The 18,535-nt window shown below is 36.3% G+C and overlaps 1 protein-coding gene across 1 annotated transcript; it reads left to right on the top strand.

Moving 5' to 3' along the window:
* The first annotated feature begins 11,348 nt into the window (after window positions 1-11,348).
* Window positions 11,349-12,535, top strand: LOC113335944. Its single transcript, XM_026581953.1, has 4 exons — window positions 11,349-11,604; window positions 11,689-11,828; window positions 11,900-11,983; window positions 12,070-12,535. Exons 2-4 carry the CDS (start codon window positions 11,764-11,766, stop codon window positions 12,365-12,367), a joined length of 447 nt encoding a protein of 148 aa, XP_026437738.1. The 5' UTR covers window positions 11,349-11,604; window positions 11,689-11,763; the 3' UTR covers window positions 12,368-12,535.
* Window positions 12,536-18,535: the final 6,000 nt, after the last annotated feature.

Genomic DNA, 18,535 nt, shown 5'->3' on the forward strand with positions numbered 1-18,535 from the left:
TACGAAGAACTGGTCGTCCAGTTATGGAGACCATTAACGATCTCATTCGTCCAGTTATGGATGACCGCAATATATTGAAAGTTATTCTTCCATGCAAAACCCTTCCATTCACCGTCTCACCAAATTATGCTTTTACTTCTTTCTATTCATACAAACAGTGCCCATGAATGAGACAATTATACGTCCTCATATCCCCGTCTTACTCATCTCATCAAAGATTCTCCTTGCCTCCCTTATTAATCACAGCATTCGGTGTGACATTAGTATCTTTCATCGTCTCACCAAACACAAACAAAGGTTCATCAACTAGTCCAATAAATCAGGCAACGGATTCGAGGTGGTGGTCATTGGAGGAGGTAAGAGGAGGGCGGCTCGGTCGGGGAAGACTAGTCTGGCTACGGCCTACGGTGGTGGTGAAAAGAAAATGATACAGGATTTTGTTTCTTAGGGATTTTAATAGTGGGGTGGATAAAAATGTAAGGTGTAAAAAATAAAGTCAAAGGTAGGATTTAGGATCTTTTAAAATTTACTTGGATGGTACTTAGGATAATTGGGGATGGGAATTAATATGAACGGGAAATAGGAAATTTAGGGGTGGGAAATAGGGAAAACCAAACCCAAAGCGACTCATCGTTGATACATATTTTTGCCGCTGCAGTCTTCAGCTCTGAAACCCTAGACCTATGTTTCTTCTTCACAAAAAAAAAATAAAAAAAAATTGGATGAGGAATATTGACAGTCTCCCCGTAGAAATCATTCTAGACATTCTCAAGCGTTTACACATTGATTCAGTTATTCATGACAGACTAGTCGCAAGAAGATGGAATTATCTTGTTTATCATCGTCTTCTCGATTATCGTAAGCTTTAGTTTTCTTGTAAGAATAGAAATACGCACTAGAATTTTCTGTTTAATAATCTAAGAAATTGCTAATACCTGTTCTTCGCATTGGTAGTCAAAGAAACTCAAGTGGAGTTGGAGCGGAAGTTGAAGGAAATTAAATCTCAAATTGATCCGGAATTGTCATTTTGCTTCAGAATCCCTGAGGTAATTGATCCCTAATCTATGAGTTATTTTTTATTGATTAATCCTGAGGGTTATACTCAAGTTTGTAATCATTTCAGGGGATTATGGGGTTCATCAAGCAAGGCATTATCGACTCACAGAAGAATTCTGGTGGACTCTTCGGTGGGACAAATTTCCTATTCTCACAAGTAGTTGTAACGTGATTTGCGTATGAAATTGTACTGAACTGTTGATTTTCCTGTGCAGAAATCGGAAAGCTACTACTTCTGAAAAACTTAATGGATACAGATTTGAAATGTTGTTTGATTTGTTTACACAGTGAGGAATTTTGTGACGTTTTTGACGCAATTCTACGGGTGTATTTTAGGTGCAATTGATAACTCCTTGAATATGTATTTTCATCCCACTCAACCTTTATGTTATGTGTCAATACTTAAGTCGTAAATGTTGTATGTGCAGGAAACAATACATAGTCAAGAAGCTAAAGCAACCCCAAATTACTTACTTCGCATCAGGTAAATTTCTTTCGGATGTCAGCTTGTCAACTGAATTCGTCCAAGTGAATCCCAAAACCAAACATAAATTCGATTTTGATATTGTACATTGGGCAAATAGAAATAGAGGTAAGCTGCATTTATCGATCCTTTCATTACTAATAAAACTAGTATAGTAAAATGGACTGGATTCTGCAACCTGTAATCGTTTCGAGAGTTTGAAACCTACAAAGGTGTTGTTGGGATTGATTTTCAGTTTGCCATCTTTTAGGTTAGGCCTGACACAAGTTATGTTTCTGCACACGCTAACTGTAATCAAAGGTGGACAAATAGTGGGCAAAAATCATCTGGCAAAGTCAGTAGCGACAAATCCTAACTTAGAAAAGTCAGAGAAGAAAATGTTGCCAAGTTCTAGCCACTTACCTTTGTCCAGACTCCAGTCAAGTGCGGGAAAAGGATGCGCATTGACCTGCATATGAAAAATAAAATAAAAAGGAGAACCGTTGGCTAGCTACGCTAGTCAAGCCAGTGGAGTGTTGGTCAGCTGTGGGTAAAGCTACTTTCACTTCAATGCATAATAAACCTTCTGTTACAAGGTCTAATTAGGTTGCCACCAAGCAGTGAATATTCCCACCTGTACTATCGTGCAAGAAAATACTTAACACGAGTTTCTCGATTTTACTAATGCATAATTAAACTTTTGTTGCAGGAGTTCCAGTTCTTCCTCGAGCTTGGAGAGTCAATTATATTTTTTATTCTTTTTACTTTTCATTTTATTTCTTTTTGTAGCTGCTGGAGCTACTACAGTTACAAAGTAGCCAATGGAGGTATCTCTTACCGACATGTTTCTTGAATATGGAATTCGGCCACTAACTTCCTTGTGGGGCTCATCACAACCAAAAAAGGATCGTTGTTCTAGGATTTAGATTTGGCGCACCTAATTAGCACCTTATTGTTCCGATTCTAGTAGTCTTGATGATTTGTTCCGTTTCTAGTAGTCTCGGACATTTTTATGATTAAACCATGCATGCATTTGATGTAATGTACTTAAAGTGAACCTGTTTACTGGTATAATCTATTTTAGACCGCATCCAACGTAGCTGGTAGTTCTGCCTGCTCAGAAGAACAACTTATCCTCTTTGCACCTATAAACCTTTGTAGTCCCACCAAGGAGGGCATGTTTTCAAATTTCAAGCATTCTGCTCATCGTAGATGCGGTTTCAAATTTTTAGTTCTCGAGCATGGTCGGTTCTAGAGCTGGTAAACGGGCGGGTCGGGGCTTGCCCGTTACGGGTTACACGGATTCGGGTTAATACGGGTTAAAACCCGCGGGTCAGTTTTCTTAACGGGTGGTCAATTCTTCAACCCGTGCCCGTAATGGGTTAAGCTTGTGGGTTCGCGGGTTACTTAGCCCGTTTCTGGTACTCAACTGAGTGACTGAGTCAACTCACCAGAAACCAATTTGGCACAGTTTCCTTCGATATCTGGTCTATTTCCGTCCATATTCAGGTCATCTAAAGCTCCTTCTCTGCAACCTAACAGTAATCTCTAATTCATTTGATATTTAGATTCAATTCAATCAACTTATTAACACTTCAACAGAATTGTCGCACCAAAATTTAAGATCAAGAAAATTGAAATACTTACGTAACTTAACCACATTAGTTTTGTAGTTCTGCACCTTAAAAGGAACACAGTACAGTAGTACACTAATCATTAGTTCATGATATCTTCAACAAAGAAAAACACCCTTCAAGACCGTAGTAATACCATTGTTTGTACTTTGTGACTTTCCAACAATAAAGATATTAATAACCACTTCCTGCAGAAAATATATATTGTGGTCAATCAAAAAAAAACATCTCCAATCTCTTTTTTATACAAATTGGAGAGACTGTGATAACTTTCTGTCCAAAAATATATTCTCAATTTCTCATTTTCCATGTCTATCTTTGAGTTGCTCCAACTATTCAATATGAATCTGTCACTTCAAGCAAAAATAAATCAAACAAAAGAAAAGATTCAAGTCAAAAACATGAAATTTGCATATTTACCCTGCTTTATGTTGAAGAAGTACGCATACTAATTAGACGCATAAGAACTTACTTCGCCATCCTCCACAGATCCATCCTCCACTGCACCAAGTTCAAATCCTAATACATCTTCTCCAATAATCCCATTGTCCTCATCCCAATCTTCTTTTTCTACATGGATTAAAAACAATCAAAGTTATATCTAAAATTTAGACATTCAACTAAATGAGATACTGACTAACGCGACGCCACTTAGGCACACTTACCAACTCCATGGTCCCAATCACGAGTTGTTATCACCTCCTCAGCATTTTCAGGTAATAAAGAACGACGAAATCGATCAATTACCCTACCACCAATGCTAAATGCAGATTCTGAAGCGACGGTTGAAATAGGAATTGACAAGATATCCCCTGCCATTCTTGAAAGTACTGGAAATCGTTGTTCGTGGCCTTTCCAGTACATTAGGATGTCCAATGGGACATTTCGTTGACATCCATGTTTCTCACTAAGATATAGATCGAACTCTGACAAGTCAGATTGCAGATCACCACCATTTTCCTGTGCTGCAGCATATTCCTGCATGAAACAAGCAAGAAGTTAGAAATGAGTACAAGGAAGAACATCACAGATTCACAAACACACTTGGTTAAAACACAAAACAATACAAGACCACATGTACTCCATAAATAAGCTTTAAAATTACCTGGAACCACTCACTTCCTTGATGGGCAGAACTCCCACCAGTTTGAGTAACCACATTCTGAGTTCCAGTTCCAGAAGCTCTTGAAAAGGTGTAATACTCGTTATAAAGTTTTTTCATATTTTCACTCACAGCTTCAAATTTACTTTCTAGTTCTCTTACATCAGGATACAACTTGGAGTAAGCAAAGCTTAGATACTGCAGTTTACATCTAGGATCTAACACAAGTGTCATAGCCAATATAGGACTCAAGTTTGTCCAATAACTGTCAAATTTTTGTTGCATCTCTTTTACCATGTCTCTAATGAATTCAATTTCATTTGTTCTTTCGTTTTTTAGTAACACCTGAACTTGACAGACTCCTTCAAAATATAGATTGGAAGTAGGATACTTACTACCAGAAAATAATGTTGTGAGATCATAAAACGTCTTAAGAAACTTTGTGACAACTTCAATTTGCTCTCATTCTTCATCAGTTGGACAGTGTTTATAGTCTGGATCCACCTCCTTCAAATGAGAGAAACAACTCTATACGCAAGACAACTGTCTAACATGAGATATGTTGAATTCCACCTGTATAAAACAACATTCAGTGAGTATATTATAAACATTAATACAATTCTCTAACTGTATAACAAAAGAAAAGCAGAAACCCACCTAGTTTTAACGTATTGGCGAATACCCCTTCCTATTCCAGACATTCCTAAAGCATCAACAATGTCCAAGAATTTTTGTTTTCTTACTTGGGACTTTTTAAGGGACTTCACCTACTTTCTTATCTTGAGAACAGATGGATCAATCTTCACAAGTCCATATTTAACAATAAGAGCTAAGATGTGAGCACAACAACGAACATGAAAGTATTGTCCCCTGTTAAACAGGATCTTCTTTGCAACAAGTCTACTCTGCATAATTCTAGCACAAGCTCCGTTATTTGCTGCACTATCCAAGGTGATGTTGGATACTTTGTCTTCAATTCCCCAATATTCTATCATTTCAAATAGCTTTGCAGAAAGGTTTTCACCTGGAAAGGTAAAAGTTAAACTCCCAATAAAGTAATTCACCTGTATGAGGTGGTGGAAGATCACAAGACTCAAGTAAAATATAAATATCACATGAACATAAAATAAAAGATCTCAAGACTCAAGTGCTTCACCTGTATGAGGTGGTGGAAGTTCACAAAAATTCATAAGATACTTCTTTAACTCCCAATTTTGATCACGAAAGTGCACAGTTAAGGTTATATACCCTGTAGTCGTAACAGAAGTCCACATGTCTGATGTTAGACACATCCTACCTGTAAGAATAAGTCATACACATCAGCAAATATTATCATAATCAATTACTCAGTAACTTATACATAAAAGTATAAAACAAAAAATCAGCAAATTCTGGATCGTACCTGGAGCAAGTTTCAATATGTTTCGAATACCTTCTTTTCGTGTTTTATGTTTTTTGACAACATCAGCTTTCCAAGTGTTCCTTGATATTGGTTTAGCATCATCAACACTTAGATAAGCACATATGTCCCTAAATTCTTTCCACTCCACCAACGAAAATGGGACATTTCTTGCGATGAGTAATGCTGACACAAGATCCCGAAATTTCATCTGATCAACTTTGCGTACGCGAGAAGACAGCTGGCCATTCTTTGCAGATAAGATCATCTTCCCTATGTCTTTAGACTGACGCTCAGGGCAGACATGCCTTCTCATAGACGAGGTTCCACCTTTTTGACTATCATATTTATATGATGCATTACAAGCCTTACACACTCCATACTTTTTTCCATCTTTATTTTTTACGAGATTAAAAAATCCCAAACATCAGATCCAAGTCTAGATTTCTTTTCAGTTGAAACAGGTTTAGGTGCACAACCAATAGCTGCAGAGACATTCACAGAATCTACCATCTCCACATCATCATCGTCGCTACTCATAACATCATTAATATGATCTTGTTCTTGTAATTGTACACTTGACATCCTAGAATATGGAGCCACAAAGAATAGGTGAAAGACTCAAAAATCAGTACATTACTTTACTTACTTGTAGGAAATAAAAGAAGCAGACTACAATAAGTTACATGCATTATGCATAATGGTGATTGGTGATCATAAGAACAAGCATTTACTTTCACAAACCCCTCACCCTCTTATATCTCAATTAAAGAAAGCAAGTCAGAACATTTGAAATCAGTTAAAATGTAACATTTGAAAAACTTTCAATTTTCATCTTCACAACAACAGGTCAACAACACCTGTTGTCTTAAGTTCTTAACATCATTTCAGCTCAATTTAAATTCTACACAACCAGGCTAACTCTAATTTCATCCTCAACGAATCAAGATGTAAAAAACACGATAGATTCAAAAGAAGCCAAACACATTAGATGGCTGCCTATCAAAAGAAGGGAAACATTCTTACGTTAAGGAAAAGCTTCACTTATCCCAGTTCTTTGTTGGTTAACTTGGTTTAGACTTAAGCGGCCCTCCACTGGTTCAGTCTGGTTGCAATAAGCCGAGAATAATTCGACTTGCGCTCACTTACATCACCTATAATTCATAACAAAAAGTGAATAGAAAATATTATACAACTGAATGAAAGAAGCATCGTAAGTTCGTAACCAAAAGTCTTGAATCAATTACTTCATTCTATGCCAATACATAATATCAACACAAATATCTTAATTTCTTCATTCTACGCCAATATCTTAATTTCTTCTTAACTCAATCACTAAAAAAACCCTAAGAATTCAATGGCCTCAGATTTCATATAAAGTTAAGTCAACTAAAGATTAAAGAGTTCACATCAAGTTATCCAAATAAGAACCAAAACCAGAATCAGCTTGATTCTGAACAAACATACAATAACCCAAGTTGTATCTCATGATTCTCAATTTCTGATCAAAATCAGATAACCCCAATTATCTCAAAAGATTCAAAAGAACACAGATCTACAAATACACAACATTAACTACCAAACTAAGTAAAACCAACTTATGAAAACACTAGATAACAAACATTTAAACATCAAACGGTCAAACCCTGAACCATACATGAATGATACACGATTAAAATGAACAAAAAAACAACAAAGTGACATACAAACATCAAAATCAACTAATTTACTTACTTGCTGCTAGTCTCTAACCATTGTTGTTGTTGTTAATTTTAATTCTCGAACAAGAAGAAGAAGATAAAAAAGATGAGACGAGAAATGAACTACAACTGCCGCTGCGGAGAAAGAAAAGATTAGATTTAGTTAGGGTTTTTTCTTTTTATACCTAGGAGACACATATAGATGGGAAGGGCCACGCGTCATTAGCATAGGAATTCCGGTTTTACGGGTTTTACCGGCGGATACACGGGACGGGTCGGGTTTACCCGTTTTTTCACGGCCAGGAATTTTCCTAACCCAAACCCGACTTGTTTAGAAACCAGCTTATCCGGGTTCGGGTTTTAACGGGTCGGGCCCGGTGAACCCGCGGGTTTTGGGCTTGTTTGCCGGCTCTAGTCGGTTCCGTATCACAATATTAATTTTTTGGTAAGTGGCAAGATTTTTAGTTCATATATAGTCCACATGATATGTCTTAGAAGATTTAAAGGGTAGAAATTGACGTATAATCCCATATTAGTTGGGCTTTAGACACTCTAGTCCTATCCCTTCAAGCCTAGTACTAGGAGGTCCAAATTTACCGGGTCCTGAACGAGTTAATCTTTTCATAAATGATTCAATCCAAACCAAATTTCTCCAATGACAAAGGTAACCTTCCTCTAGAAAACCCCGAGTGGTCACTCAATTAGTAGCTACTTTTCTCATACAACAAATCGCCGATGAAAGAAAACCAAACACGTCTTCGTTTTCCTTTTCTCTTCTTCATTTTATTTTTACTTTTATTTTTTCTCTTCTTCATCTCTATTTTGATCTGAGCTCAAAATTAGTTTCAAAACATCAATCTAGGGTTCATTTTCATTTCTTTTTTGATATCGTAGCTGTCGAAAAGGAGGAGATAGAGATGAAGAAGATAATTCTTAAATCTAATTTCAGTATTCTTAAATCAATGAGATGGAATCTCCGGTAAGAATATAATTTTGATTCTTCAACAACCTTATCAAATATTGTTTTGACTCTTCTAAAAATCGTCCGTAGTCTCAGAAACCTTTGATATCAGTAATAGATATGGATGCGGCAAATTCTGAAATCAAAATTGATTTCAAAAATCAGTGAACTAAAAGTGTTATGGATGAAAAAGCGGGGGTCTAACAACCACACCCAATGTTTTGCTTAGCATTCTGTATGGACTTACTCCAATATACTTTCAAGAGAATCAACTAGACAGTCAGACTCAATCTTAAGAAAAGAGTTTATATCTCAATCTATCGATTCAATCCGCATTCAAACAAATAATAATTTGCGAGCCCGATTGAATATCAGAGAGATAACTTGAACGTTACTAAAGACCGATGTTCAAGGATCAATCAATTTCAATCAACAACCAGAGGTTGGATTTACCAATTGATCGATTCAACGCACAACCCGTGATACTTCAATTATATAACAAAATATAATGCGGAAAAGAAATAACACAGACACCAGAAGTTTTGTTAACGAGGAAAACGCAAATGCAGAAAAACCCCGGGACCTAGTCCAGATTGAACACCACATTGTATTAAGCTTCTACAGGCACTAGCCTACTACAAACTAACTTTGGTCTGGACTGTAGTTGAACCTCAATCAATCTCACACTGATTCAAGGTACAGTTGCGCTCCTTACGCCTCTAATCCCAGCAGGATACTACGCACTTTATTCCCTTAGCTGGTCTCACCCACAACTAAGAGTTTCTACGACCCAAAGTCGAAGACTTGATAAACAAATCTGTCTCACACAGAAAAGTCTATAGGAATAGGTAAATATGTCCCCCACATAAATACCTACGAGTTTTGTTCCATCTTTTTATAAATAAAGGTGAACAGGAACCAATTGATATACCTGACTTATATTCCCGAAGAACAGCCTAGAAATATCAATCACCTCACAATAATCTTATTCGACTAGCGAAATAAGGTATTGTGGAATCACAAACGATGAGACGAAGGTGTTTGTGACTACGTTTCTATCTTGCCTATCGGAGATGTAAATCTCAAGCCAATCTTACGATTGCACTCAATCGCAATAGAAACAACAAGATCAGATCACACAACTACAGAGAAAATAGTTGGATCTGGCTTCACAATCCCAAAGAAGTCTTTAAGTCATTAACCTATAGGGTTTCATGAAAAACCTATGGTTAAAGGAGAACCGACTCTAGCTTACACAACTAGTATCACACAAGAGGTGTGGGTGTTAGGTTTCCCATTTGCTAGAGTTCTCCTTTATATAGTCTCCAAATCAGGGTTCGCAATCTAAGTTACCTTGGTAACAAAGCATTCAATATTCACCGTTAGATGAAAACCTGATTATATTCAATCTAATATCTTTCAACCGTTCGATCGAACTTAGCTTGTTACACACAAATGAAATATAACTTCATTTAGGTTTGAGTAACCGTACCTAAACGTGTACACTTAGTTAGTTCAACAATAGTTAACCAATGGTTAGCCATATTAGTATTTTCATACCAACCTTATTCATCTTCACCATAACTAGTTCAAATGACTCAAATGAATTAGTTAGAGAGTTGTTTGATTGCTTAGATCTCATAGAAGTATAAAGACACAATCGAAGCAAAATCGGTTTTGATTCACTCGAATCGATTCATGAACATTATAGCTACGGTTTGCAAAGATTGCATTCCTTATTATATAAATGTTTTAGTTCATGGATAAACTGATTTAATATAGTAACCTACCTAAGTATGCGAACAGGTACGCGTACTTAAGTAACCGGATTGAGTTTGTTTTAACTTTCAAACTCCAACAGAAATTCATGGACGTGAACTTTCCTCCAGTATGCGTACGTGTACGCATACTTATCCGAATTTCCAACAACCGCCAGTATGCGTACGGGTACGCATACTTTGGGTTCCTGGTTTTGGAATTTTACACAAATGCGAGAACACACTATATTTATATCCAAAGATAGTTACATGTTCTAAACTCTCATTTCAATTGTTGAAACTTTCTTAGAGGATGTTATATAGTTTTTATTCACAAACTATTTTTCATCAAAGCGATTTTCAAGTTATAGAAATAATCAACATGACTTTCGTCACGAGTAAAGATGAACTTGGCCAAAGCGAAAGCTTACCAACACATATTTCGAGAAATAGATAACTGAGATAAACTCGGCTCGAAATAGGAAATGTGTATAATCGAAGTCTATATAGTCATATGACTTTTGTCTCAAGATAGGAGATAGAATAAATAGACTTTTGAGTGATATATAAGTTCAAGTCTCCACATACGTTTTTGTCGATTAAGTTCCACCAGTTCCTTGAGTAGTTTTTCGTCTTTGCATGATGAACATCGTGGAGTCTAGAGCTCAACTACACTTACTATCCTAATCCGAGACTTAGCTATAAGTAAACTAGAAATCAAGACTTATAGTTTTGGAAACTAAACTTGACAAACAAGCTTCAGATAGCAACGCTTGCGAGTTCGACCGAACAGTGCTCTAATAATGGAGTCTTGGGTTAATGAGCGGTTACTGTCAATTCCTTCAATTTGGTCTTCCCGTGAATTTCAATTAGGATGGCCTTCTCATTTCAATTATGGTTGTAATAGATATAGAAAAGATCTAATAATTTTTCAGTACGAGAAAATCTGTTTTTATGAGGAAAGAAGAGAGACGAAATTTGTAAGTACACGGAAGAGAGAGAAAAAGAAGACCCACATGATTTTGAACGCGTCAGCTGACCACGTCGTATTGGGCGCAGAGTGGGAAGTAAAGGACTCAGAATAGCATTTCCGAATAAAAACAGCCAAACTTAGCTGGTTTGGTTTCCGAATAATACGAATAACTCAAAGAGTAATTTTCAATATTTAAACATATTGAGTCCCCCTATGGACATTTAGGACATTTGAATTCAAAGGCAATCCTCAAACAAAAATCATGTGACCATAGGATTCTTCTTAGATTAATAACCTGTTGCCGGCTCAGGCTGTAAACAGACAGCGGTTTGTTGAAACTTCCGCCATGGCGATACTCAGCTTCTAAAACCCTAGACGTAAATATTCTCATTTTTGTTTCTTCTTCATCGAAATTAGGAACTCATGGGGAATCTGGACAGTCTCCCAGTAGAAATCATTCTAGAAATTCTCAAGCGTCTAGACATTGATTCAGTAATTCAGTACCGATTAGTATCAAGAAGCTGGAATTATCTTGTTTATCATCATCTTCTCGATTATTGTAAGCTTTCCGTCTCTTTTTACAATGCTTTTTCTTAATAACCTTAGCAGATTTGCTGATACTTGTTCTTCTTCGGATTGGTAGTCAAAGAAACTCAAATGGAGTTTGAGCGGAAGGCAAAGGAGATTGAAATCAAGTGGGGTTTGACTGAAAGGGTAGATGAAATTAAACCTCAAGTTGATCCGATGTTGTCCATCATCTCAATTTGCTTCAGAAAACTTGAGGTAATCGATTCCAAATTAATCTTTCCTTAGGGTTTTTAGGGTTTTAGTACTCAAGTGTCAAATAATTTCAGGAGATTATGGGGTGATTATGGAGTTCTTCAATCAAGACGTTATCGATGCACTGAAGAACTCTGGTGGAACGAATGCACTCTTCGGTAGGGCGAATCTGTTATTTTCCCGTTATAATGAGATTTGCATATGAAATTGTGCTCAATTGTTGATTGTTGATTTGCTTGTGCAGAATACGGAAAGCTCCTACTTCTGAAAAACTTTACAGATACAGATTTGAAACGCTATTTTTGATTCGTTTACACAGTAAAGAACGTGTTGAATGTTTGGATCTTTTTGATATTTTGGAACTTGTTGATTGTATTGACGAACGGCTAAGGATATGTGAAAGGTGCAATTGCTCAACATTTGAAAACTCTTTGCATCTGCATTTTCATCCTATTCAACCTTCGTGTTATATCATAAATGCGGTATGTGCAGGAAAAGATACTTACTCAAGAAGCTACAGCAACCGCAAAGTACTTACTTAGCATCAGGTTATTTTCTTTTTGATTTCAGCTTGTCAACTGAATTATTCCAAAACCGAACATAAACTAGATTTTGATGATTTACATTGTACATGCGGTAATAGAAGTAAACTGCATTTATTAGTCCCTTCAATAATTAATGTAAATAGTACCAGTAAAATGGAATGGATTCTGCAACCTATACTCCATTTAAATAACTCGATCTCGTTTTGAGAGTTTGGAACTTACTAAGGTGTTGTTGGGATTACTTTTCAGTGTGCCAATATCTTTTAAATATGGCCTGACACAATCTATGTTGCTTCACACACTAATTGCAAACAAAGGGGGATAGTGGGCACATAACATATAGTAAGTGGTAAAATTGAATCATAACCCAGAAAAGTAGGAAGAAAAAGAATGTCACGAAGTTATAGCCACTTTCCTTGGGTGCTCTATCCTTTGTCCAGACTCTAGTCGAATGCGAAAGAATCTTGACATTTTGGGATCTTAGTTCATGTGACAACAGGTTGAGCTGCATATAAAAAGAAATTGAGAACCTTCTACTAGCTACGCTACACAAGTCAGTGGGATGTATGTCAAGATCTAAAGGGAACTGTAGGGATGGAATGGATTCCTTTGGATCCACCAGTATTGCCGTCCAGCTTAAGAACAATTACACCATAAATAAGCCCATTATTTCACTTTTTTTTTCCTGACCTTTTTAGATCACATAAATGTATGATATTCCGCTGGTTTAATAATTAGGGAAAACTTTGAGTGAAGTGAGTAACTGCTTAGGGACCGGGCACTAAAAATTGGTTCGATTCTGCAAAGGCGCCTTTTGGACTTTTTATGTGCAAGTATTAATGCGTGTTGAAACTGTTCTATATTTAGGGCTTAATGTTGCACAGGCAATACTAGTTAGTTCAACTTCAGGTCAAGATTCAATTTCAGCAGTTTTTCATTAACAAGACAATCTAAATCTAAGGAAAGGTTGCAACCTAGAATACGGGAAGATGATTGAGAATATTGGAAGACCTACTTGAAATGCCTAATGCTATGTACTACAGATTTTGTTCTTTTCGGCTTTTTTGGCCTTGGTCTGGTTTTTTGTATTCATTGAAGTTCTGAATAATAAAGTTGCGGGACTTGGCAAAAAAAAAGGTTGCCACCTAATGGAGGGCATCTGTGCAAGTCCATGGAGAACTGCCTGAGCACTATGGCATGAGTGCTTCAAGATCAGGTAAACCAATTTTACAGATGTAAATTGGATCGTAGAAGAAAACCTTACAAGACTACATCATCTGATACACAATGAATCTAGATACACTCAATTCGGATTTTGAATCAACCCCTTTTTGTACATTTACGTGGTAGAACTTAGAAGTAACTGCATCATTCAAGACCATGTTACTCTTCAGAGTGGCAAAATATTTTAGGTTTTCCCTGACACAAGTTATGTTGCTTCACACACTAGTTGCAAACAAAGGCGGATATTAAGCACATAACATCTGGTAAGTCGTAGCGAAGAATCCTAACCCAGAAAAGTAGGAGAAAAGGAATTTTATGAAGTTTTAGCCACTTCCTTGGGTGTAGGATCAGAATCTCGCAACAATTATATCTCAGAATTATCAATGGTACAACACAATAGCGTCGCAGAACAATTTCAGAAACGATGTCAGCAAGGATCATGAGAAAGATGTGATAGTCCTGCGAAAATTAGAGAGCTTGCGAAATTAACATTTGTAAGGTTGCGAGAATGTCGCAAACCATACCCGAAAATAAAGGACAGATTAGCTGTCATCCACTATGTATTTCTTTATAAATAGTCATTCGAGTTGTAAAGGAGGAGAGATCTTTTTTGAGTAAGAAACAAGTAAATAGGAGAGAGAAAGTTCAGAGCAGAGATCATTCTTGACTTCTTTATCTTTCTTGTAAGAATATTCAAAAATTAATCAATAAAATTAAGAGTGTAAACCTAAAAATGAGTTGATCAACAATCAAATCATATGAGGGGTGTAGTGTAGGATTTCCTGCAACTACATAATGGCGCTAGAAACAGGGAATTGAAGATCGAAAGTTGAAGATTGTTGATTGAGAATATTGAAATCAAGAAAGTGATTAAATAAATCAGTGAATCAGTTAGAAGAAAGATGAGTAGAATTAATAAAAATGGAAAAAGATTGGAGTGTAATATGATAACAAAAAGCTTGATTAATGAATTCCATGAAAACATCAAAGGAAGAATACATAAACGAAATTTTGAAGGAAAGAAAGTTATGGCGGTAGAAAAAACATCACCCTTGAAAGATTGGGAAAAGCAAAAAATTGCATTCGTGGCGGAAGAAATACCAAAAGAAAATTTGAACCATACATCTTCGTTGGTCATCACAGTGCCTATTACACGAAAAAACAAGGAGACAACAATAAAATCCACAGGAGAATGGATGTTGAATAGAACTTTAATCGATACAGATCAGTTGATATAATATTTTATCATGCATTCCGGGGAATGGGATTTAAAGACGAAGAAATGTCCAGTTCAACATATTTTTTTCACGGTTTTGGAAAATCCACAATAAAACCTAAAGGAGAAATAGTGGTACGAATTCCACTTGGAGAAATCGAAACACATGTAACATTGTGCGTGGTGGATATGGAATCGCCATATAATATGTTATTAGGAAGATCATGGATACATGCGATAAAAGCTGTGATATCAACGTTGCATCAATGTATTAAATTCCCCACTCCAAATGGAATAGGTGACATCAGAGGAGATGTTGACAATGCGAAATTATGTCATCAAATTGAAGTAAAACATCATGAAGAACAAGCAAAAAAGAAACAATTTCGCAGAAAATTGGCAAAAGAAGCAAAGAAGGAAGAAGAATTTAGAGTATATATGATAAGGGCAAAAGAAGGCAAAGGAATACCCAGCGAAATTTTGGAAGAAGGGGAAAGACACATAAAAGCCATAAAAGAACCAACACCAATGGGAGAACCTAAACCCAGTTACACTGCCGCAGAACCAACAAAAGAAGTAAATTTGGGACTGTAGAGGAGCCTCTAATGTTGAGAATTGGAACCAAAATGGATATAGAAGAAGAAGAAAGAACTGTTAACTTGTTGCGAGAATATAAAGATATTTTCGCAGGAAACATGGATGAGATACCAGGAATAGATCCATCAATTGCATGCCACAAATTGGAGATTAACAAAAATGTGAGACCATTTAAACAGAGAATAAGAAAAATTGCAACAACTTACCATTCCCAAATAGAAGAAAAATTACAGAAAATGCTTGAGGCAGGAATTATAAGAGAAGCTAAATACCCAGAATGGATAGCGAATATGGTAATTGTCCCAAAGAAAAACAAGGGAATCAGGATTTGCATAGATTTCACTGATTTAAACAAAGCTTGCCCCAAAGATAGTTTTCCGTTACCAGATATTCCTCAAATGATGGAATCCGCAACGGGAAATGATAGGGTATCATCTTTAGATGGGTACAAAGGGTATAACCAAATCCCTCTCGCTGAAAAAGATCAAGAACATACTGCTTTCTTTGCCCCTAGAGGTTTATATTGTTACACGAAAATGCCATTTGGTTTGCCAAATGCGGGAGCGACATATCAAAGAATGGTAGAGAAGGTGTTCGCAAAATGGATACATAAAACATTAGAAGTGTACGTGGACGACATGTTAGTAAAGAGTAAAGAAGCTAAAGACCATGTGCAAGACTTGAGGGAGATTTTTGAACAAATGCGGCAGTATAACATTAAATTGAATCCTGAGAAGTGTACTATTGGAGTTGCATCGGGAAAATTTTTAGACTACATTGTTTCAAAGGAAGGAATACAGGTTGATCCAGAAAAAGTGCAAGCAGTTCGTGACATGCCAACACCAGCAACAATAAAAGATGTACAGAAATTGAATGGGCTTCTAGCTTCGCTGGGGAGATTCATTTCGCGATCATCAGACAAATGCAAATATTTTTTCGATATACTCAAGAAGGGTGCAAAATTTAAATGGAGTGATGAATGTGAAAAGGCTTTGCAAGGAATCAAAGAACATCTTATGAATACAACTATTTTACAAAAGACAGAACAAGGAGAAGAATTATTAATTTACCTTGCGACAACGTCACATGCATTAAGTGTTGTGTTATTGTGAGTAGACGCAGGAGTGGAGAAACCCATTTATTACATTAGCAAAACTTTTAATACCGCTGAGAAGAATTACTCAAAGATTGAAAAGTTAATCTTAGCATTAGTTTATGCATCATTTAAGCTCCGCATATACTTTCAAGCACACAAGATAAAGGTATTAACAAAAGTACCAATTGAATCAGTGATGAAGAATTCTAAAAGATCAGGAAGGGTGGAGAGATGGAATGCACAAGTAGGCCACTTCGATATTAAATATGAAATTTTGTCTTCACCAAAATCACAAGTTGTTGCGGATTTCTTGGCAGAATTTCCTTTAGAAGAAGATGAAGCAGTAGAAGAAATGATGGATGTAGAAGAAGAACATGGAGATCCAAAATATTTATTAACAGAACCAAATAGATGGGAAATATTGGTAGATGGATCATCAAATGGAGAAGGAAATGGAGTTGGAATTGTTTTAATTTCTCTAGAAGGAATAAAGATGGCTTTTTCATTCAGATTGGAATTTGCATCCACTAATAATGAAACAGAATATGAAGCTGTGATACATGCCTTAAAATTCGCAATAGAAATGAAACTAGAAAATGCCAGGATCACTAGTGATTCGCAGCTAGTTATTCGCCAAATAAAAGGAGAGTATACTACAAATGAACCATCCTTGAAGAAATACAAGAAGATGGTTGAAGAATTATCAGGGAAAATCCCAAAGATAAAATGGAGGCACATTTCAAGAAAGGATAATAGACTCGCAGACGCTTTTGCTTTCATCTCAAACATGATGACAGATCCAACTGCGAGATGCATAAAAATACAAACACTTTTGTCACCATCAATAAATAAAGAAGAGGAAGATGTGGATGTGATGATAATAGATAATGAAAAAGAAGAACAAATAAACAATGTCGCAGACTGGAGAATGGAACTTCATGCATATCTGGCGAAAGGAGAAACACCAAGAAATAGATTGGAAACACACAAGTTAAAAAGCCGAGCAACGAATTATGAATTAAGAGATGGGTTGTTATACCGAAAATCCTTTAGTGGACCATCACTCAGATGTTTGACACGAGAGGAAGGAGAAAAGGTGCTGAAAATGTTACATAGTGGAGATGCTGGCAATCATAGTGGAGGAAGATCTTTGGCACATAGAGCAAAAATGCAAGGTTATTATTGGCCATATATGCATGAAGATGCAAAACAAATATCAAGATGTTGTGAAGATTGTCAGCGGCATGGAAAGAAAATACATGCACCTGGAGCACCATTGTCATCTTCAAATAGTGTGTGTCCCTTTGGAAAATGGGGCTTAGACATTGTGGGGCCATTTATACCTGGAACTGGACAAAGAAGATACTTAATAGTCGCAACAGATTATTTCACAAAATGGACAGAAGTGAAGGCAGTACAACATATTCGCGACAAAGATATCTTTACATTCATATTTGAAAATATCATTTGCAGATTTGAAATTCCTCCACAGTTGGTATCTGATAATGGGAAACAGTTTGAGGGGCAGAATATAGAAATGTTACTTAATGCATTCAAGATAAAATGTGGAAAGTCCACTCCTTTGTATCCACAAGCTAATGGGAAAGTAGAAGCAACAAATAAAACAAATGCAGACATATTAAATAAAAAATTGGAAGTACATCACAGATCATGGTGCGAACAAGTACATAATGCAATATGGGCTTATAATACAAATAGAAGAGAAGCTACTGGAATGTCACCTTTTTGTTTAACATACGGAGTTGAAGCGGTGTTACCAACAGAAGTTGTTATTCCGACAACAAAAAGAGAAGCTTGGGAGAAAAATCTTAGTGCGGGCTTAATTTTAAACAAACTTGATGAATTAGAAGAAAGAAGAGAAAAATCTTTACAACATATGGAGAATTATCAGCGAAGATTAGCTCGAGAATATAATAAACGTGTCAAAATACGCGAATTTCAACCAGGAGATTTATTTCTGCGAGAAACACCAATATATCAGCGAGAAAATGGTGGAAAATTAGCGAAAAAA

The sequence above is a fragment of the Papaver somniferum genome, unplaced genomic scaffold, assembly GCF_003573695.1.
Source record: "Papaver somniferum cultivar HN1 unplaced genomic scaffold, ASM357369v1 unplaced-scaffold_150, whole genome shotgun sequence".
In the NCBI taxonomy this organism is placed as follows: Eukaryota; Viridiplantae; Streptophyta; class Magnoliopsida; order Ranunculales; family Papaveraceae; genus Papaver; species Papaver somniferum.

What these genes read in the sequence shown, in the direction of transcription:
- LOC113335944 (XM_026581953.1), top strand. Translation starts at nt 11,764, where the DNA reads ATGAAATTAAACCTCAAGTTGATCCGATGTTGTCCATCATCTCAATTT. An exon ending in TTTGCTTCAGAAAACTTGAG is followed by an intron (nt 11,829 to 11,899) that starts GTAATCGATTCC and finishes AAATAATTTCAG; the next exon opens with GAGATTATGGGGTGATTATG. An exon ending in TGGAACGAATGCACTCTTCG is followed by an intron (nt 11,984 to 12,069) that starts GTAGGGCGAATC and finishes TTGCTTGTGCAG; the next exon opens with AATACGGAAAGCTCCTACTT.